We start from the raw sequence: 20,790 nt of genomic DNA on the forward strand, positions 1-20,790 counted from the left end.
CCCCTTCCCCGAAGAGTTGGGTATCTTGTGTTTGGGTTGGTTTGTTGGGATGGTGTTTGTTTTCTTCTGCCTTTCTGACGAGGGCTGCTCAGCCCGATAAATGTGTGGCATAAGCACAGGCAAAATGTGTGTGCCCCTGACATGTGGTAGAGCTGCCCCTCCTTGAGGCTCTGTGGCTGCAGATCAGCCCCTGGCAGGGTAGGCTCATCCCCTCATCCTGGGGTGCTGTGGGACGCCGCCTCCAAAATTGGCACGGCACTAATCAGGCAGAGCCTGTCTCGCCTGCGGCAGGGCGATATGGTCACCCCGTCATCTCCACATCCTTATCTCCTGGGAGCAGGGGAGCCGGGTGGGGAAGAGTGGCCAGAGAGGAAATGACCAAAATGCCCACGGGTGACAGGCGTGATGGCTGGCAGAGCCCAAAAAACATCCCAAAGCGATGGTTGCACCCTGTCCACTTGCTTGCAGCCAGATTGTGGCTGTGACAAACATCCCAGCCTCAAGAATAGGGAAAACCCACAGCTGTACGGCACCATGGCTGTATGGGAGCCAGCACCCTAGCTCATATAAGGAGCTTGCCCTTAAAAACAGCCCATAAATCTTTTAGGGCAGTGGTAATCAGTCCAGCAGTCAGAGGCAATGCACCTTTGCCATTTATTTTTGTCCTTCAAGCCTGCTCTGCCCCTGGCTATGGCCAAGCTGAGTGGCTTCATGTTGGGCTGACCACACTGCATTGCACACCGGGGACTCAGAGCTGAAGCTCTGATGAGCACAGCTGGAACTTCAGCTAGTTTCCCTGTTTTGCTATTAAAAAAGCACAGAAGCACTTAGATCTGAGTACCACCAAGACCAAGTCCCACTGCTGAGGATTTTGAGTCTCTGAAAAGGAAACTGGGTAAAACGAAGTGTTATCACTGACATTAATTGCCAGAAGTAGCTTGGTGCTCTCAGAGGCCTGTTCAGCTGTCCTGCCCCTACAAGGCAGGGGCTGTTGCCCGAAGGATCACAGTGGACACGGTTTGACCATTTAAGACAAAATCTGCGGCTGGAAATGTGTAAATCCCCATGGGGTCTGGTTGAACTCAGTGCAGGGAGGGAGGAGAAGGTAAACAGGATTACAGAGAGGATTCTTCTGCCACGCTCTGTCCTCTGGGGTTTGTTGGAGAAGTGGGATTTCCCAATCTCTGCAGACTAATGCCAGACAGAGAAGGCTCAGGAGGCTTGGAGTGGTTGGGTAGCAATTCTTGAGGAGAAAAGTGGGGGTAGGGGGTAACCCACCCCATCCTGGGCATGGTGGCAGGTTCATGTGGCCAGAAATACAGGCATGAACCCAAGATGGCCATGGTGGCATGTGTGGCCCATGGGAATAACTCTTCCTTCTGGGTGAGTCCCCCATGCTGCCTGCAGTGGGGTGCCAAAAGCGCTGGACCCACTTCCCAGAAGCAGCAGGGCTTGCATTGCTTGGGAGCATCTCCATTCCACCTCCAGCCCTGACATCCTGCCAGGGGCTGGAAAATCCTCTCATCCTCTCAGTCCTGACCAGTTGATGTTAAAGATGCATTGTCAAAACAGTGCAGGGTTCAAGGGGTGCATTCCAATATCAAGAGGGGTGCTTGGGGGTTTACCTTGACCAGGTTACCCCCAGGTCCCAACGCAGCAGCAGCCGCTGCTGTGACCACCTGTGTGCCTTCCCTCCAGTGAGTTGTCTGGGGGCACGGGATCTTCCCCTTAGACTGACTGGCTAAAAATTAGGGATCTAGTCTATATGAAAGGGCCAGAACCTCCATGCACAGGGGAGAGCGTGTTTGTTTGCCAGCAGCGTCACCCGCCGGAGGAGGCTGAGCAGCCCGGATCAGCTGCAGGAGCTGCCCAGGTGAATGTCTGAGATTAGACCCCTGAGGTGGCCAGAGTTAGGTAAAGCATCTGTCCCTCCCTGCCACCTTTCCCCCCACTGCCTTCGCCTCCCCATCACTGCACTGGATTGATAACTGCTGCCTGGGTTTTAGGGCTGGAGGCTCTGCAGGCAGCCTGTGGCGCTGTGCCAACCCCAGGGGCCAATTCCTACACCCCCCCTAAACCTCCTGGTCTCCCCTCGGAGCCCGGCGTACAGGCGAGCCACTCGTGACGGTTACAAACTTGGATGCAAAGAAGAGCAGATGGGGCCTTATCTCTGTGCCTGGGCTGCCTACGTGCAGGCAGCCAGCGGTTTATTCCCAGATAGGGAAAATGAGAAGTCCTTCAGCCAGTCAAAATGTTGTACAGAGGCCACCAGAGCTCCCTGCCTGTGCTCTCCAGATGGGATGGAAAGCTATGTATTTATTAGGTCTTAAACAAAAGCAAACCCTAGGGGAGGTGGGAGGGTGGTTATTCCTCTCCACAATTAGGAGCAATTTGCTCCTAATAAAATCAAAATGTTTTCAGGTGCTAAGAACCTTTCCCACTCCCAAATGGAATAGAGCATGTGAAGAAACTCCATGAGGGAGGAAGGCACAAGGAGATGCCTTTGGTCTTTCCATCTGTGGGAAAGCATCAGGGGCCTGAGTGTCTTCTCCCAGGCCAGGTCCTCACATAATACAGGAGCAGCTATCAAAGACTTCTATTTAAATGTAGTGATGGGACAAGGGGGCATGGCTCTAAACTGAAAGAGGGCAAGTTTAGATTAGATATTAGGAAGAAATTCTTTACTGTGAGTGTGATGAGGCACTGGAACAGGTTGCCCAGAGAAGTTGTGGATGCCTTGTCCCTGGAAGTGTCTAATGCCAGGCTTGATGGGGCCCTGAGCCAGTTGGTCTGGTGGAAAGTGTCCCTGCCCATGGCAGGGAAGTTGGAACTGGATGATCTTTAAGGTCCCTTCCAACCCGAACAATCCTATGATTCTATGGTTCTATTTCTAATTTTTATTATCTTGATTTCTACTTTTTCTGTTATTTCAATTTCTGTATTTATATTTGTATTTATGTATCTATACTGGAGTTTAATGTGTACTTCTGTGTGTCCCTGACTGGTGGTTTTCATGGCCCCAGACACCCAGGGCACACAGAGGTTATTGAGAGGTGCTCACTGTGTATTTTAATGCCACGCTGGAGCACTGGGAGGTTTGGTTCTTCTCTGAGCCCAGCATGGCATGTTGGTGGGCACCAGGTGGCTGCCCCCGCATGTTTTTAAAAAATAAGAGGAAAACATCATCTAAATCCTACAGGCAAGATGATGATAGCAGCTGTATTTAATCTCCCAGGAACAGCCGACTGCTCACCCAGCAGGGAAAGGATGGCTGATTGCCACTGTGTCCCTGTTCTGTCCCCTCACTAAGAGCTGTGTGTGTCTCCCAAAACAAGGGGACAGCCTGTTATTTGTGGCCCCTCGCCATTCACATGCAAGGGCTGAGCTGGTGTTCCTAAAGCACCTGGTGGAGAGCAAAGGGACAGAAGAGGGAGTAGCAGCACTTGGCCATGGGCTATTGCTGCTGAGCTGACTTGTGCCCAGTGCTCCCCCTTTTCTCCTTGCTGCCATCACCAGGGTCTTCTCTAGTGTCCCTTCTTGCCCCCTTAATGTCTTCCACAGCATCTTTCCTCGTCCCCTGATATTTTCCCAGTGTGTCTCTATGTGTCGTCCCTAAATGTCCCTCCTTAACCCCCTGTATCATCCCTGAGTGTCCCTCTCCTCTTGATGCTGCTCTGAGTACCCCTGACATGCCTGTCCCTCTCTTACCGGTGTCCCCAATGTCCCCTCCAGTGTCCTTCCTTGTCCCTACACAATATCCTTCCAAATGCACCTGGCACCTAAGCTGCCCCACTAAATGGCCCCTGCAAGTCCTCGCTCTTCGTTGTCCCCCGCTGGTCCCGCCAGTGTCCCTCCTTGTCCCCACCATGCGTTCCCCCAAATACTCGTATTTATTCCGCAGTGTCCCCCGCACTGTCCCTCCCTGTCCCTCCCGGCGGGTCGGCTCAGGGCGTGGCAGGGGACACGCGGGGACACGGGCGGCGGGTGGCGCGCGCGGGGCAGTCCTCCCCGCGGTCCGCACCGCGGCTTTAAAGGGAGCCCGCGGCGGGCGCGGCCGCAGAGGCACCAGCGGGGGCACCGGCGGCAGAGCGGCACCGGCTCTGCTGAGGCTTCACCCACCCACCGCTCCCTTCCCAGCCTCTCCCCGCCCAGGGGCGAGGGTCCCAGGCCGGGCGGGCCACGCTTCCAGCCGCGAGGGCATAGCGGGGCATCGCGGGACGAAGCACTCGCCATGAGTGACAGCCCGATCCCACTGCCGCCGGCTTCGGCCACCAAGCCCAAGCGGGCCCGGTCAGCGCGGCGGCCGGCAGCCCACCCTGCCTACTCGGACATGATCACGGCAGCCATCCGGGCCGACAAGAGCCGCGGCGGCTCATCCCGGCAGTCCATCCAGAAGTACGTGAAGAGCCACTACAAGGTGGGCCAGAACGCCGACGTCCAGATCAGGCTGGCCATTCGGCGCCTGCTCGCCACCGGAGTCCTCAAGCAGACCAAAGGAGTTGGTGCCTCCGGCTCTTTCCGCCTAGCCAAGGCCAGCAAGGCGAAGAGGTCTCCAGCCAAGAAGAGGAAGAAGGCAACCAGGAGAAGATCCGCTTCGCCCCGAAAGCCGGCTAGGTCCAGGAAAGCCAAGTCCCCGGCCAAGAAGCCCAAATCTGCTGCCAGGAAGGCCAGGAAGAAGTCAAGGAGCAGCCCTAAGAAAGCCAAGAAGCCAAAGACTGTTAAGGCCAAGTCCCTGAAGGTATCCAAACCCAAGAAGGCGAAGCGGTCGAAGTCCAGAACCAAGTCCAGTGCCCGGAAGTCGCCCAAGAAGAAGTGAGAAGTCTAGAGGCGTTTTGGTACTCTCCCCATTGGTTCTGTAAATAGCTGTTGCCTTTATTTTTACTCCTTTCCATTGCATTTTATAAAGAATTGATCTACTCCTGAACAGAAATAGCTTAAACAAGGCAGATGATGAATGAAAAAAAACCAATTTTAAAGTGTTACCGGTCTGGGTTTTTATTCTGATGTCTCAGAAATTTCTTGTGTGTATGTCTGTTGGTTTTATTAATGCTGGGCTGCTTGTTGTGTGTTGGGAGTGATGGTGACTCTGTGTGTCTGTTGGGGTCGTGCAGCATTTCAATTCCTGGTCCTGCCCCAACTCCTGGGGGTTGTGTGTTTGCTGGCGCCGGGCAAAGACATTGGTGGGAAGCCAGAACACATGGCTGCAAAAGCCCTGGCCTTCCCTGGAGGGGGAAAAGGGATCCCTGCTCCCTCATCTGCTGCTGCGGATCCCCACCACAGGGATGAGGTGAGGAATGTTGGGCTGCTGGGTGTGAGGTCCAGCTGGTGCTGGAGATAACCAGGGCTGCCCACCTGCCTATGGAGCTGCCTGAGCACGGCTGGGTGGTGGCAGGGACTTTTGGGGCAGGGATGGGATGGAGAAGGTGGAGCGGGGCCAGAGTCTGTCCACCTTGGCTTTCAAGGAGTGGAAGGTGTCCATGAAGTGGGAAGTGGGATCACCGTAGGGAGAGAGGACAAACACAGCCATAAGCAGCTTTGCTCCCTAGGGAGGAACATCCTGAGGCAGTGGACAGCTCTGCAGGTGGGCTGGGGTGGGCAGCTAGGGCAGGGTGGGGTGGGACTGCAGGCTCGGCCCTGCTGTGACCCGGGGGCTCTGGCTTTGTGCCCAGTGGAGGCTGGCACGACTCCAGAGCCTGCCTGGCCCCTGCCAGAGCCCCTCCCTGGGCTGGGCTGGGTGATCCTGACAGCCAGGGCTGGCAGGCAGCCTGTGGGCTGGCCTCGCTGCTCACCAGAGTCTGAACCTCTGGCAGGGGCTGCCTAATCCCTCTTGGCTAGAGACAGAGAAACTTCTTGATCATCAGGATCCCCAGCTAGCTGGGCCAGGAGTTCCAGAATCCCAGGGGCTCTGGGTGCCCAGTACCCTTGGGCTTGCTGTGCCTAAATGTCGTAAGCGCACCGTCTTCATCCTCTCCGATGGCTCCCAAATCCTTCAGCCTGTTCTTCCTGAATCACTTGGGAAAATGGTGCCTGAGTCTTTTAGCCATTAAGGATTCCAAACTGTGTACTTCAGGGTGCTGAATTCCTTGGTCTGGATGCATCTAGTCCCTGTGGGCCCTTGTTCCTAAGACCCTTGGATCAAAGGCTTCCAGAACACCTAGGCTGGAGACCCTGAACACCTTTCAAGAGCCTGGTACCTAATTCCCCTGGAATGAGTGCCACTCTGGCCACAGAGTTCCCCAGTCAGCTGTAGTAGAGGAAGGAGATGCCTAATCCAGGTGGAACAGGTTGCCCAGAGAAGTTGTGGATGCCCTGTCCCTGGAAATACTCCAGCCAAGGTTTGATGGGGCTCTGAGCAACCTGGTCTAGTGGAAGGTATCCCAGCCCATGACAGGGAGCTTGGAAACAGAAGATTTTAAGGTCCCTTCTAACCCAAACCATTCTATCATTCTGTGACCCTTTGTGTCTAAAGCCACTAAGCCTGTAGTTTGGCCAGAGGTGCTCAAATCCCTTGGGTTTGGGTATTCTAATTTTAACCTGGTAAATCCTAAACCTTTCTATCCAATGGATTATTGGTCACCTCAGCTGGATGTACCCACACAGTACAGCCCCGTGGTTTGTTACCCCAGTGGTGGGCACCCATAAACCACCTAGCTGCAAAGATCCAAGTCACCTGTACTAAGGACCCCAAATCCCTAGGTAGAGGCACCTAATGCTCCCGGGCTTGTTATCCTTAAGGTCCGTGATGCCCTGTTGCTAGGAAATCCCTCAGACCCTAGTACATAACCCCACTGCAGGTCCTATATCCCATAGATGACGTGCCCCCAAAATCCCTCAGACTCCGTATGGCCTGGCTCTGGGGCGCCTAAACCCCTTGGGGCAGATCCTCTCCTCCAAGGAAGATGCCGAACGCCTCCTGGAGAAAGTACCCAAGCGCTTCCAGCCGCCGCTACAGCAGCGCCCGCCCCGCCCCGCCCAACGTGGGGCGGTGCCCCGGCGGCCAATGGGCATTGGTCGGTAATTAACCCGTGATTAATTCGGCCGATCGCCGGGATGTGGCGGGCGGCGGCGGTGCGGGCGGTGCGGGGCGGCGGGGCCGGCGCCGGCGCCCCCCGGGCCGCGTCGGGAGCGGCGGCGGCGCAGCTGCGGCGGCGGCTGGAGAGCGAGCTGGAGGACATCCGCGGCGCCGGCACCTGGAAGAGCGAGCGCGTCATCTCCTCCCGACAGGGTCCCCACCTCCGCTTGGCGGGCGGCGGCGCCGGTGCGTGCGGGGGGCGGCGGCGAGGAGGGCGCTCGGTGCCTTCCGCCGGTGCCATGCCCCTGCTTCTCTCTCTGTGTTCCCGCAGGGATCATCAACTTCTGCGCCAATAACTACCTGGGGCTCTCCAGCCACCCCGAGGTGATCCGAGCCGCTGTGGAGGCCCTGGAAAAGTTCGGCGCTGGGCTCAGTTCCGTCCGCTTTATCTGCGGTACCCAGGTACCGGGCAGCATCCCCTTCACCGCGGCCTTTCGCAGGGTGTCCGCGCAGACTCCTCTCTCGGCATTCCCACTCGGCATGCGTGCAACAGTGTTAAGTTACACGTGGCCCGGTGAGAAAAAGAGCTTGCCAAGTCCCCACTAGCCAAAGATCTGGAAATATACCAATTTAAACTATTGCAACACCTGAGAGCAGAGAAACTAAACATTCCCCCCCCCCCTCCAATTCAGAAAATGAATGTCTTTCTCTCTCTCTTGTGGGTCAAAATTACAGTGAACCTGATTTGAAGTGGCTCCATCAGGCCCACCCCGGTTTATCCCTGCTGGAGCCTTTTTTTGAGCCCTGCCTGGTTAAGTGTAAAGAACAAGGAGAGCTTCTCCCATGTACATGGGGAGCTTGGAGTCAGCCTCCCTGCTGAGCTTTTGGCATCCAAACCCATAATTATATTTTAGGGCTGCATTTGCTGAACACAAGTAACTTCTCCCACGCGCACACACCTTTTCTGGATAAAACCTGGCCTGTTTCCTCCCCTTGCAAGTCAGCATTTAACAGCAGTGAACAAGCAAGAACTTGCGCTGCCCCACTGTTGACTCCTGCTCCTCTCTTCTCTTTAGAGCATCCACAAGGACCTGGAGGAGAAGATCGCACGTTTCCACCAGCGGGAAGATGCCATTCTCTATGCCAGCTGCTTTGATGCCAACGCTGGTATCTTTGAGGTTCATAAGGCTTCCTTTGTGCTGTGCATGGAGGAGGGAGGTGACAGTAATGTGGCTGCCATCCCTTCCAGACGCCCTGCTGTGAGCTCTGTGCACCAGAAAAGGTGGCAGTGACTGGTGGTGAAAAGCCCTGACTTGGGGCCCTTGGACCAGGGAAGCCATACAAGAGCATTTAACCAGCCCTCACCTCCCCTGTCTCCAGCCAGCTGCAGCTCTTGGGGAGGGATCTCATTTCCTCAGAGGTCTGTACTCCCCCTTAAGGTGTAGGTGAGGGGAAGGGGTGATCTCATAGGCATGTTAGGGAAGAGAGAGGGAGGTTTTGAGCTCAGAAGCCACAAGCAAGAGCTTGGCATAAAGAAATCGGGGGATAAGGTGACTAGGAAGGAAATACAAAGTTCAGCAATGCCAGGAGAGACGTGGCAGCTGGAATCAATCACAGCCTTGTTCTCTGTACTGAGAGAGGCTGGGAAATCTTGGTGAGGTGGCATCCAGAGCAAAGGATGATCCTTTCTGTTTGGCACGGCCAGGCCCTGCTGACCCCAGAGGATGCGGTGCTGTCGGATGAGCTGAACCACGCTTCCATCATCGATGGGATCCGCCTGTGCAAGGCCAACAAGTACCGCTACAAGCACATGGACATGCAGGACCTGGAGGCCAAGCTGAAGGAAGCGCAGGTATGGAGGGCTGCTCCCACCCCAACACCAGGGCATTGCTTAGCTGTGCTGCCTGTGCAGTAGCCAGTGCTGGAGGGTGAGCTCTGCCTTCTCCCATGCAATAGGCATTGTTTTTGCTAACAGGCAGAGGCAGGCATGGATAGGCAAGGAGGCAGAGCAGCTGGTTGTGATGCAAATACCCTCATCTCAGTTAGATACATCCTCTCCATTAAGAGTATGTCCCTTTGCCAGCCCCTCAGGGTGACAACTTCACCCCTGGGATGCCTTTTTCCCTCCAACAGAAGCATCGACTGCGACTGGTGGCCACTGATGGTGCCTTCTCCATGGACGGTGACATCGCACCCCTGAGGGAAATCTGCCAGCTTGCCCAGAAGTATGATGCCCTGGTCTTCATTGATGAATGCCATGCCACAGGATTCCTGGGACCCAATGGGCGGTAAGTGACTGCTTCAACCCTGTTTCTTCCTCCTACCCTGACTACTTCTGAAGCAAGGCCAAAGGTGCTGATGGCCAATGTGTTTTTGTGTGGGGACTCCTTGAAGGCTTTGCACCTCACCTTTGGACTGAAAGGAGATACTTTAGCAGTGATTCATCCCAAAGTGACAGCTGTTCCTCAGTGTGTAATGGATGGTGTGACCATCTCATCTGCCTCTCCTGGCAGGTGCGTTGTTTGGACTATCAAACTTCTGCGTGGGAAGTTTGAGCACTCTCCCATCTGTAAGGGATGAAGGACCCATGCTTTTACTTTGTGAGGTCCCAGCTTAGGCTTTCTGCAGGAGGGGAGGGTCAACACTTGGGTTGAACTATCTCAAGGGGCTGTGCCTCCTTGTCTAGAAGGAGGGATGCCAGAGAGCTGGCTGACGTTGCTTTGTTTCCCTTGAGGTATCCAGCAGCTTTCCTGGTGCGTGCTGGCACAGCTGATAATGTGACATTCCTTTTTCTACAGGGGTACTGATGAGCTCCTGGGAGTGATGGACAAAGTCACCATCATCAATTCCACCCTTGGAAAAGCTCTTGGAGGAGCTGCAGGTGAAGGCATTTTCCTGTCCAGGGTCCTGCATGCCCTAAAGAGCTCATCATCTTATTTTTAGATTTTTAAATTTTTAGATTTTTAGACCTGGTTTGTACCTAAATTCCTGCTATAGGTGTCAGGTTGGCTTTATCAAGGAGCCCCACTCTAAACAGGTCACCCTGGGGTGCCCAGTCCAATTCTCTCTCCTCCATCTGCAGGTGGGTACACAACGGGTCCCAAACCCCTCATCGATTTGCTCCGCCAGCGTTCCCGCCCATACCTCTTCTCCAACAGCTTGCCCCCTGCTGTGGTGGGCTGTGCATCCAAGGCCCTGGACCTGCTCATGGAGAGCAATGCCATTGCACAGTCTATGGCTGCCAAAACCCAACGGTGAGGGGGCCATGTTGGGGTGGGAGGAGGGGCAGCTTTGTTAGGAATGAGTTGTCTGTGATTTATTCACTGTCACCCCCCGGATTTGCAAGTCAGAGCTCAGGGGAAACTGCAGGATGTGCCTGTCTGTGTCAGACAGATGTTTCACATCTGAATGCTCTGTGAGCTGGGGCACATCTGCCCCTCAAGGATCTGCAGTCCCATTTTGCTGAGCAGGACATGGTGGAGGTCACTCCAAGAGGAGAGATCTCTTCCCTGCACAGAAGATAAACAGTGGAGCAAACCTTACCCAGTTCTCAGTGGTCAGGGCTCCCAGGGGAAAGAAAGGCAGTGGTCTCCAAGGACAGGGCTGATGAGGTTTTTACTCATCCTGTTGTTCCCTTCACCAGGTTCAGAACTAAGATGACAGCAGCTGGCTTCACCATCTCAGGGAAAGACCACCCCATCTGTCCGGTCATGCTGGGGGATGCTCGGCTGGCGTCAGTGATGGCAGAGGACATGCTCAACAGAGGTGATCTGGGGAGGGGGCTCAGCATGCAGACACATTCCCTGAGGGAAGGGACAGTTGGCAGTGGTGCCACCATAAGCCCTCCTCCAGAGGATGTTCCTGAATGAAATCCAGTACTTCTCTACCCTCCAGCTGCAATTATCCTCATGGTCTCCCCCAGATGTTGCTGGCTTCACCTTCTTTCCCTTTTTAGGGAGGGGATTTACATTAATGCTCTTGTCCTGCCATGCTGGACTCCATCCCCATTGCTAGCCCTAAATCTCATTTCCATGCTTGGGAGCAGATGGCACTTGAAAACCCTGAAGCCTGGAAGTGGTTATTGGGAGGGGAACCTTTCTATCACCCAGTACACCTCAGCCTGCCTCCATCCCAGCCAGCTCTGACTCTGCCTGTGTTCCCTCCCCAGGCATTTATGTCATTGGCTTCAGCTACCCCGTGGTCCCCAAGGGGAAGGCCCGCATTCGGGTCCAGATCTCCGCCGTGCACAGTGACGAGGACATCGACCGCTGCGTGGAAGCCTTCACCGAGGTGGGACGGAAGCACGGAGCACTGCCTTGAGGGGCCAGAAAACACCTCCTCAGCACCATCCCTGCCCACAACCAAGTGCCTCTGATGGGGAAAAAGGCTTGAGCAGCACATTGCCAGAAGTAGGACCATTCCTCAAGGCATCACAGCCTGCATCCCATGAATCAGCCAGTTGGCTGTTGCAGTGTGCTGGCAGTAGCACTGGCAACCAGCACTTAAGTGTCATTAAAGGTGTCCTGCAGCACAGCAGATACTTGTGTGCCTCCTATTTCCTCATCCAGGAGCTGCGCCCCATCCCCGTCCTCTCATGCTGTGACCAGACACTCTGCTATGCCTTCCCTGAAGCCTCAGGCCAGATGCTGAAGCGCTGCAATTCCTGCTGTCTCCTGATGGAAATACAGCGTTGCTGATGTGCCTGAGGTTGTCTGCTTCTTCTCTGCTGTCCTGTGGGTGCAGCAGCATCACCCTGGCAGATCTGACTGCTGCAATTCCCCACTGAGGCAGGGGTGTTTTCCAGGCCCTTTGCAACCTGTGCCACTGGCAGCTGGTTAGGGAAAGAGGACATGGGCCAGCCAAAGCTCCAGTGGTTCTTTCTCTCCTTCTCACTCTCAGGTGTTAGACGTGAGGCTTGCTTGGACCCCAGCTACAAGGCTTTGCCAGTTGCTTCAGTGGTCCCAGACCTGCCCTGGGAAAGACATCTTGCCCCAGAGAGGCCATCAGGCAGCATGCAAGCTGACGTGGCAGAGGCCAGCAGCATGGTGAGAGGATCTGCATCTGACTGAGGCCTAGGCCAGGGGCAGAGCAGAAACCTTTAATTTTCTTCCATGTGGCAGGAATCTGTGGATTTGTTCCTCCAAGCTGTGCTGGTGTAGCATTTCAGCATTCAAGCAGGCACAAGTGGGACCTGGGCATCCCTTAGGATTGCTTTGTTTGCATCAGTTTCACTCCAGATCAGAAACTGTGTGTCCTGCCAGCTGCCCCTGTGCTGAGTGAGTTGCTGCAGTCAGGGGCAGATTCCAGCTGAAATGGAGTGTGCTGTGCCTGGGTGCTGGAGCACTGGGTCACTTCAGCAAAGACCTGCTCTGAAGTCACTACGTGTTGCTAGGCAGTCAGGGAGCAAACTACAGAACAGTCATGTCTGACCTGAACCAGAGCAACTGCAAAAGAATACAGGTGTTAATCCAGGATTGTAGGGCTTTACGAGGATGCAGAGGACAGAGGAGAAACACGTTCTATATGTTCTACAGGACTGCAACCAAACCCTGTTAGAACAGCTGGTAGTGTAACTGTGTGCTGATTTTGTTTAGTTTTCCATCTCCACAGGCCCTGAGCTCAGCCTGCTGATAAAGTATGATATGGAGTTCCCTTTCTGTGGCACCAGGCCCTCGCAGTGCTGCAAACCTTTTTCAACAGGGCAGTGTTTTGGCATGGGGAATGTAGTGGGGAAGGCAGGAGGATTGCTCTCAGGCCCCTCGTGCAACCTGGAAGAGATGAAAGTTCAGCCAGATGGGCTCGGCTATAGGGAGGTTGAAACCCTAAACTGAATCACTGCTGGTCTGAGCCCAGTGCATGTGCACCCCGTGCTCCCCCTACCTGCACACCTCCACTGCACACCTGTACCACACTCCCTCACATTTCTGTCCTGCTGGTCCCCAGCCCTGGTCTGCCTCTGCTCCATTCAGGGACAGACAACCCAAGCAGTTTAACCCTGCTCCAGCTTTCACGTCCTCCTCATTGGGAGAGCAGCCCCACAGATGTCCCACTGCTCAGCTGCAGGCCAGAGCAGCAGCAGCCTCCCTCCTGTGATGCTCACAACTGGTTTTGCATGCACATGTGGGCTCTCCCTTCTGCTCCTCTTCTCACCAGGTGCATTGACCTCCCTCTCCCTCAGCAGCTGACTCCCTGTACTCTGCCTGCTTCAAGGCCAAGCTCAGCAGCAGACTGTGGAGCTGTCTGGGGAACAGCCTGGGGAGTGCTGGAGCCCTGGGAAGGCAGAAGGGTCAGACAATGGCACGCTGGAAATGAATAATGCAGTACCTGTTGACTCGTAGGCATCATGTTAATATTGAATTCCCAGGCAAATCCTCCCACTCTATTGCTTCAAGGCCTTCCAGCCTAGGTCTGATCTACAGCTCTAGGCAGCTTTTAGCCCAGAAAGCAGAGGATGTTTTGCAGAGTGGAATGTAGAGGCAGATGCCACTTTTTGAGGATGCAGTTCCCACCCTGGGCTCCCTGGCCTACCCCATAACCCTGTGTGCTGCCCTGGCAATCCTGGGTCTGGAGCTGTCACCCTTTGCACTGTGGGATAGGTGGGGGATCCATGTATTTCACCCAGTTTACCTCAAAGTAGGGGACTATCCTATCCCATCCCATTTTTATACACACCTAGCCTCACAAATGCTTCCAAGCCCTGGGTCCTGGCCCACACCCCACTTCTTTTACCCTCACTAAGCTGCCTTGTTGCAGTCCCAAACCTGCCCTGCTGCCCACCAATTCACCCCAGCCTCTCTCCACGTTGCTGTTTCCACCCTGAGCAGTGGCCCACCTCTCTCTACCCTTTCTCTGCTGGAATTCCCTTGCCCTGGCTCCCTGCCTGCAGCCCCACCCAGGCAGGCAGGGATGCCCCAGCTTGGACTGAGCCAGCTGGGGCTGATGCAAACGGGGTCTGAACCTGCTGTTCAGTGCCATAATTTTCCCATCCCTAATCCTTTACTGGAGATAAATGCTGCACAAGGGCCTCTGCTGGTCCTAATGCCTCACGGCACTGGTGGGTGAGAGGTGAATCAGCTGCACTCCCCACCCAGGGGTTTCGGCGAGACACAGCAATGACCACAGCCATCCCCACATCCTTTCTGGAGGTTTATTTCTGTTTAGGGGATTTCCCCCCAGCTCCGAGGGTGAACCCAGGCAGACGTTTGCCTTTTTGGGCCTTCTGGCTGCAAGAACAGGCACCGGGGGGTCCCTCCGTAGCCCCCCGCAGCCCCTTCAGTGGCAGGAGCACTTGCAGGCGGCCACGACGGGGTAGGGGATCTGCCGCCAGGCGCAGTTTGGGGGGCCGGGGTGCTGCGGGGTCCAGCAGTGCCAGGCCAGCAGCTTGATGCGAGTGAGCTGTGCGGGGCGGCAGCTCATGCCGGGGGGCCAGGAGCAGCCGGGGGGGCCGCTCTCGCACGTGGTGTGGCGCACCCAGCGCGGCCAGAAGATGGGTCCCAGGTCGACCCAGGCGGAGGTGAGGCGGCAGGAGGCCCGTTCCACCAGCCACTGCCGCAGGCGGCGGGCCAGGATCCCCGGTAGCTCCGGGAGCAGCTCGGGGGCGGCGGGCAGCAGGATGGGCAGCTCCAGCCCCTCCACCTCTCGCCACAGCTTGCGGTGATATCGCCCGGCACCCTCGGCCAGGTCCCTGCTCATGGACTCCAGGTTCTCCTCGGGGATGCTGCCGTTGCGACCGCGGGGCTCCTCGGTCGCCATCCAGAAGGGGTCGAAGGCCGAGCCCAGGAGCCGGCGCAGCCGCCCGGGGCGCAGGTGCCGGGGCTTGGGGGAGTAGCGATAATCCTCGGGGGAGAGGGACAGGCTGTAGGGCCGCACCGGGGCCGAGGGGTGACCGCGCAGCAGGTGGGCGGTGGGGTCAGCGGTGCTGGACGGTGGCAGCAGCGGCTCCCGGGGCTCCTCCAGAGACGGCGGCGGGCCTGGGATGGCCGGTGGTGGCAGCAGGCACAGGAGGAGGAGGAGGCAGCTGCGGTGTGGTCCCTCCATGGCAAGCAGCACTGTGGCAGGCTGTGCCCGGCTGCAGACTTGCACTCCGCCGCATCCCCTGGGTTATCACTGCGTCGCGAGGCACGGCCTTCCCCTTTTCCCTGGTTACAGCGGCTGATAGGGAGCTGGCGGGGACACCTCGCTCCTTCCCACCAGAGGGGCAAGTGGTGGGGAGAAGCTGCATGGTCCCTCCTGCCAGGCCGAGGGTTGCCACTGAGCCAGTGGGGATATTGGGGCTGCTGTGGAGGGGAAAGGGCCAGCGCCTCCTTCTCCACATCCTGCTCCATCCTTGGAAGAGGTAGCCACGACTTTCCCAGTGAAGGGAAGCTGGTGGCCTTTGAGTCTCGCTGAGAAAGGATCACCAAGCTGCACTCGGTCTTAGTGCACCTGGAAGTCCTCAGGGCACAGCTCCTGTCACCAGGATGGACATGGCAGCAGAGTGGCAGGGCAGGAGGGCTGTGTGGGTCACTGTCCTCTCCTGGCACATCAGCCAGCACCCATGCTGTCTCAGGCAGCTGTGATGGAGCTGCACCTCTGGAGGTGGCCATCCTGGAGGTCTTGTCCTCCCTCCCACACTGCAATACTGGTGGAGTGCAGACCAGGACTGGATGAAATCTGAAACCTGCTTTCTCCTCCTTCCCTAGGTCAGACGTTGTGGGAGAGGCTCGATCTGCTCAGTGCTGTGTTAGTAACAATTAATAATAGCTAGCAACAGCAATTAATTGCTCATCTTCCACAGGGTTTAGGGCCCTATCCCAAGGACAGGGCAGGGACAAGGCTCACAGTGGTGGGATATTTATATTCTCTGTTGGACAACACATTCTGAACACCTGGCATCGAGAGGTGGCTGCTGAGGTCCAAGGGACCCTTCTCCACCCCATCCCCCCTCTTCCACCAGAGAGTAGTGAGCTTTCTCTCTGCCACCTCCTTCTCAGCAGGAGGAGCAGGGAGCAGCTGAGCCTGCGGGAAAGCTGGGCAGAGAGGAGTTAACTCCAAACCCAACCTCAGGGAGAGGGAAAAAAAAAAACCAGAGATCTATGGATCAGCAGCAAGAGCAGAGGGAGGGAAAAGGGGGAGTCAGAGAGAGAGGAGAGGAGCTCTGGGAGGAGGGAGAGCAGAGCTGGTGGCAGGCAGGGGGAGGCAGCGGAGCACCGGGTAGGAGTGACTGGGATGGCTGAGCTGCCCAGATAAACTCTTCAGTGCTCTGCATCCTCCTGCTACCACTGCGTGGGCTGGGCTGGACGTCTCCCCCCAAGCGAGTGGCAAAGCTGCAGGCACTTCCTCAAAAAGGTGAGTGCTGGCTTCCTCTGCTTCAGTGGGGAGATCCCATGGGGCCAGATGGATAAACTGGAGGGTAGCTATCAGTAGGACAGAGGGGACCAAAGACACAGAGAGGCAGGGAACAATCTCTTGGTGTGATACACAAATAAGCTAGGAAGCAGAAGTGGCATGAGCTGAGGGATGGGGGAGCATGGAGTGAAGGAGCTTGCATGACCCAAAACCAAGTTAATTGCTTGTCAACAGTAGCTAGATAACAGCTTTTTTCTTCTCTGTTATTGCTCAGAGAAGGACAATTTGTTCTAATGATAGCACAACAAGAGGAAGGCTTATTCAGAGATAGGCTGTTGGTGTTCCCTGCCTGAGCACAGTGTTACTCAGGGCTGGAGGAAGTTTTGCAGCAAATCACAATACCTTAAGCTGTGGTAATAACAGCCTCATTCACGATGATCGTCATGTTGTATTTCAGGTGGCTTCAGGGTCTCCTCCCCATCCTCACTTACCTGCCACCACCCAGCCCTTGACCACCTCTCTGCTTCAGGAAAAGGTGCCCTTAGTTGCCTCTCCTCTGTGGAGCATAACTACTGCACAGGGAGCAGGGAGCAGCCAGCTCCAGGGTGGAGGTGGTCCCAGCTTAAGGAGTTCCCTTGGGGTAGGAATGTGTTGGGGTGCTGCTGCTGCTTTGGGGTGTGATCCAGGCATCCCTGCTGTCAGAGGTGGCACAGCCCTGGGCTCAGTGTGCTGGGACCACTTGCAGCCCATGGAAGCCCCCTTCCCCATGGTCTCATGGCCAAACCGTGTTGAACAGTAGCCAGGGTTTAGACTTGCTTAGACAGGGATTTAGCAGCTTTGAGAATGCAGGAGGAATGTTGGGAAGGCCAGGTGGCAGGACAGGGGGAAACCTTCAGGGTGCTGGGAGTACAGGAGGTGTTCTGATAGGAATCTGGATCCAGGCAGGAGAAAGAGGCTTCAGATGTGGACTGACAGACCCCAACAGCATTCTTGCCAGCAATGTCATGAGGGTGTCGGTGGCATCATTTAAGCAGCTGGTTGGGATTGGCATCTCTGGGAGAAATGTGGGTGTCAAAGGCTGGGGTCAGGCACCTTGGGGCCTATTATCCCTTTCTCCCCATGCAGGTCCCTGCAGTCTGACAGGAAGATGCCGGGGGGATTGAATGTCTCTTCTGACAGCCCGGAGTTACGAGCAGCAGGGATTATTGTGCCTGTCATCTTCTCCCTCATCTTCCTCGTGGGTACTGTGGGGAATGGGCTGGTGCTGGCTGTGCTGCTATGGAATGGCCAAGTCAAGTACTCCACCACCAACCTCTTCATCCTCAACCTGGCTGTGGCTGACCTGTGCTTCATCATCTGCTGTGTCCCTTTCCAGGCCACCATTTACACCCTGGATGGGTGGCTCTTTGGGGCCTTTGCCTGCAAGGCTGTGCATTTCCTGATCTACCTCACCATGTATGCCAGCAGCTTTACCCTGGCTGCTGTCTCTGTTGACAGGTAAGTGTCCCCTTCCCTTTGAGCTCTGCAGCTCAGGGACACTCTGTTTGCCACTCTTGAGCTAAGGGTGGGAGAAAGGCCACTCCTTGTCCTCTTGGTGTCCTGTAAGAAGCAGGTTGGGTCTCCCCAGAGGTAGGGCCAGCAGAGCCAGCCTCCCCAGCTCCCCATGCCCTCTCCCTCCAGCAAGCCAAGCTCTCAGCCTAATTACCCAATGCTCACTTGGGAAGGAGGAGAGTCCACCAAGTGTAACCAAGAACAGCAAAACCCCCAGGGCAGCAACACAACTCAGAAGAAATCCTTCTCTTACCTGGTTCAAGAGATACACTGCTTGCCCTTCCTGAGCTAGCACAGCAGAGTGGATGATAGAGATCCCAGACCCTCTGTTGGGATGACCCTGATATTTTTGTGAATTCTGTAACCCTCACTCCCAAAAAGTTTGGGAGGGAAGAGATGGGTGGCTGCATGGGAAGGGGTGCACAGATGGCAGCTCCACAGGGCAGGAGAAGTAGCTCATCTCACTCATGTTGTGTTTTGCTCTCTTTCTCTTTCCCCTCCTTGCCAGGTACTTGGCCATTCGCTACCCACTGAAGTCCCGGGATCTCCGCACATCCCGAAATGCAGGAGTGGCCATTGTGGTAATCTGGTCACTGTCACTGCTCTTTGCAGGGCCTTACCTCAGTTACTACCAGATAATCCATTACCACGGTGTGCCCATCTGTGTCCCCATCTGGGAGGACCAGCACCGAAAGGTTCTGGACATCGTCACGTTTGTGTTTGGATACCTGCTGCCCGTGACCGTGGTGAGCCTGGCATACACTAGGACCATCAAGTTCTTGTGGACCTCTGTAGACCCCATAGAAAGAATCTCAGAGTCTCGGAAAGCCAAGCGTAAGGTCACCAAGATGATTGTCACTGTGGCCATCCTGTTCTGCCTCTGCTGGTTGCCCCACCACCTGGTCATCCTCTGCTTCTGGTTTGGCCACTTTCCCTTCAACCGGGCCACATACGCTTTCCGCCTGGCTTCCCACTGCCTTTCCTACACCAACTCCTGCCTCAACCCCATTGTCTATGCCCTCATCTCCAAGCATTTCCGCAAGCGTTTCAAGCAGGTCTTCACCTGCCTCTTCTTCCAGAACAAGATCAGGAAGAGGAAGAAGAAGAGAGTTGGAAGGAAATTCCATATGGTCAATGTGGAAAGAGGTTTCGCGAACAGGACGGGAGCTTTCTATGGAGGCAACAGTGAGGTGACCCAAGTCTCAGAGGAGAACACCAGGAAGAGGGACCATGAAGGTGCCACTTGTGCCAGAGCATGGACTCGGCAGGTACAAGATGCCATGGTCTCTGTTCAGAAGGAGCTGCTGGAGGAGGGAAGTTTGGCAACAGCTGGCCATTCCCTAGACATGACCCCTCTAAGGGGAATTGTAGAAGACCAAGAAGAAGCCCTAGAAAAGGGCTAGAGAGGCAAGAAAGAAGTCTCCATTTCCATCACATTTTCTGACCACGTCACAGGGGTTTCACTTTCCTCCAGGATCATCACGCCCACACCTTATCCCCACTGAGATGGTTTTATGTTGGCAGTGAGAGATGAGCTCACTCATTCAGACCCATTAAACTGAATTCAAGTCCCCCAGAACTCCTCAACCACCTTCTCCACAATCCTGTAGCCATGTCTGAGACCTGCCGTCATCCCAGCTCAATATTCACAGTAAACTTCAAGTGACTGCAACAGCCCTCCTTTTCCTTAATTATGTATGGCGTTTAATTAGTGCTGTGTGAATCCTGAATATGTAACTCTTAATGTGAGGCAGATCTGCACCTATGATTTCTTAAGAGAAGGTGAAAGATGGGAAGCTCAGCAAAAAGTGTTCAGGCAAAGCTGTGACGTTGTGGGACACCCAGACTTCCACACTGAAATTGGGAAACAATTACAGGTTCTCATGGCACCAGTAGGTGTCCTGAGCCCTGCATGGGCTACAAAATCCTCTGGTGTCCTCACTTGTCCCCAGGCACGGTGCTGGAAGTTGTGTCAAAAGTAAAGGGGTTTTGGCCCCACCCAGTGCTGTAGGCATTGTACCGTGGGGCTGGGTGACATCAGGCAGCTTGCAGAGCTGTGATGTGCATGAGCAGAGCCGTGATCTCCCTCTTATTTCTCTTCTTTTTCTGTTCCCTACTTCTGTTTGTGCAAATCTTTCCCTATTGCTTTGTCCTGCCCACTCTTAATTCCCAGGTGACGTGGCATTTCTAACGCTCACTGAGGCTGTTGTACGCCTTGCTAGAGCTCAGCTCCAAGGATATCCATTTTTTTGTGCAGAAGCCAACTGAAGAGGAAGGCCAACTGCGCTAGGAATTACTTTCTTTTTCCATTCAAGTGCTTGATGCTGCTTTCTGCACTTTGAGACTCCCTTGCCTCTATTTTCTGATTTTTTCACCTCTCTCCTTTAATGGTGGCTGCCACTCCTCTACAGCAGATGTCTTTCAGAAACGTGTCCAGTGTGCCTTACCCACCTTCCTGGGAACAGCGAGTTCTGCAGCCACCCTTGGCACATGATGCCATAGCTGGTGGCCAGCTCTCATGGCCTCATCATTTCTACAGGTAAAGACTCACTCCACAGCCCAAAGCATTGGAGGGAGAAGGGAACAGCAGTTAGGAACAATGATGTGGTACAGCTGGACACTGCCTGTTCTTGCCCAGATGCAGCTGGGCTGTTTCTCACCCCTGATCCTGCTCCTCCTGGTCCCAGCTTGCAAAAGGAGCAGATCAGATCAGAACTGACTGCTGCACATTGGGGTGAAGCCTAAACGAAACAGGACAGAGAGGACAGGGAAGATCTTGGGGAAAAGGTGCATTTAGCATGACAAGTGGCTGCAAGCCCTGGGTCCCTTCACTAAGCTCTGCCTGGTGCTAAGCCCTGATTTTGGGGAGCACATGAGCAGGAAGGGTAGGCGCTGATCCT

At 55.3% G+C, this 20,790-nt stretch overlaps 4 protein-coding genes across 4 annotated transcripts; 3 read left to right on the top strand and 1 right to left on the bottom strand.

The window, feature by feature from the left end:
• Positions 1-4,071: 4,071 nt before the first annotated feature.
• Positions 4,072-4,982, top strand: H1-0 (H1.0 linker histone). The gene has a single exon (XM_082280823.1). It carries the CDS (start codon positions 4,232-4,234, stop codon positions 4,814-4,816), a length of 585 nt encoding a protein of 194 aa, XP_082136949.1. The 5' UTR covers positions 4,072-4,231; the 3' UTR covers positions 4,817-4,982.
• A 2,067-nt stretch (positions 4,983-7,049) lies between these two features.
• GCAT (glycine C-acetyltransferase) lies at positions 7,050-11,548 on the top strand. Its single transcript, XM_082279794.1, has 9 exons — positions 7,050-7,258; positions 7,344-7,474; positions 8,089-8,190; positions 8,718-8,864; positions 9,146-9,300; positions 9,811-9,893; positions 10,095-10,266; positions 10,656-10,777; positions 11,181-11,548. Exons 1-9 carry the CDS (start codon positions 7,051-7,053, stop codon positions 11,330-11,332), a joined length of 1,272 nt encoding a protein of 423 aa, XP_082135920.1. The 5' UTR covers position 7,050; the 3' UTR covers positions 11,333-11,548.
• A 2,736-nt stretch (positions 11,549-14,284) lies between these two features.
• LOC309572745 (noggin-like) lies at positions 14,285-15,049 on the bottom strand (the record flags this gene model as incomplete). The annotated part of the gene is made up of 1 exon (XM_082281185.1): positions 14,285-15,049. The coding sequence occupies one exon, from the start codon at positions 15,047-15,049 to the stop codon at positions 14,285-14,287; it is 765 nt and encodes a 254-aa protein (XP_082137311.1).
• Positions 15,050-17,486: 2,437 nt separating this feature from the next.
• GALR3 (galanin receptor 3) lies at positions 17,487-19,293 on the top strand (the record flags this gene model as incomplete). The annotated part of the gene is made up of 2 exons (XM_082281045.1): positions 17,487-17,836; positions 18,399-19,293. 2 exons carry the CDS (start codon positions 17,487-17,489, stop codon positions 19,291-19,293), a joined length of 1,245 nt encoding a protein of 414 aa, XP_082137171.1.
• Positions 19,294-20,790: the final 1,497 nt, after the last annotated feature.

This window comes from Coloeus monedula, assembly GCF_965178545.1.
Source record: "Coloeus monedula genome assembly, chromosome: 4".
NCBI classification, from domain to species: domain Eukaryota; kingdom Metazoa; phylum Chordata; class Aves; order Passeriformes; family Corvidae; genus Coloeus; species Coloeus monedula.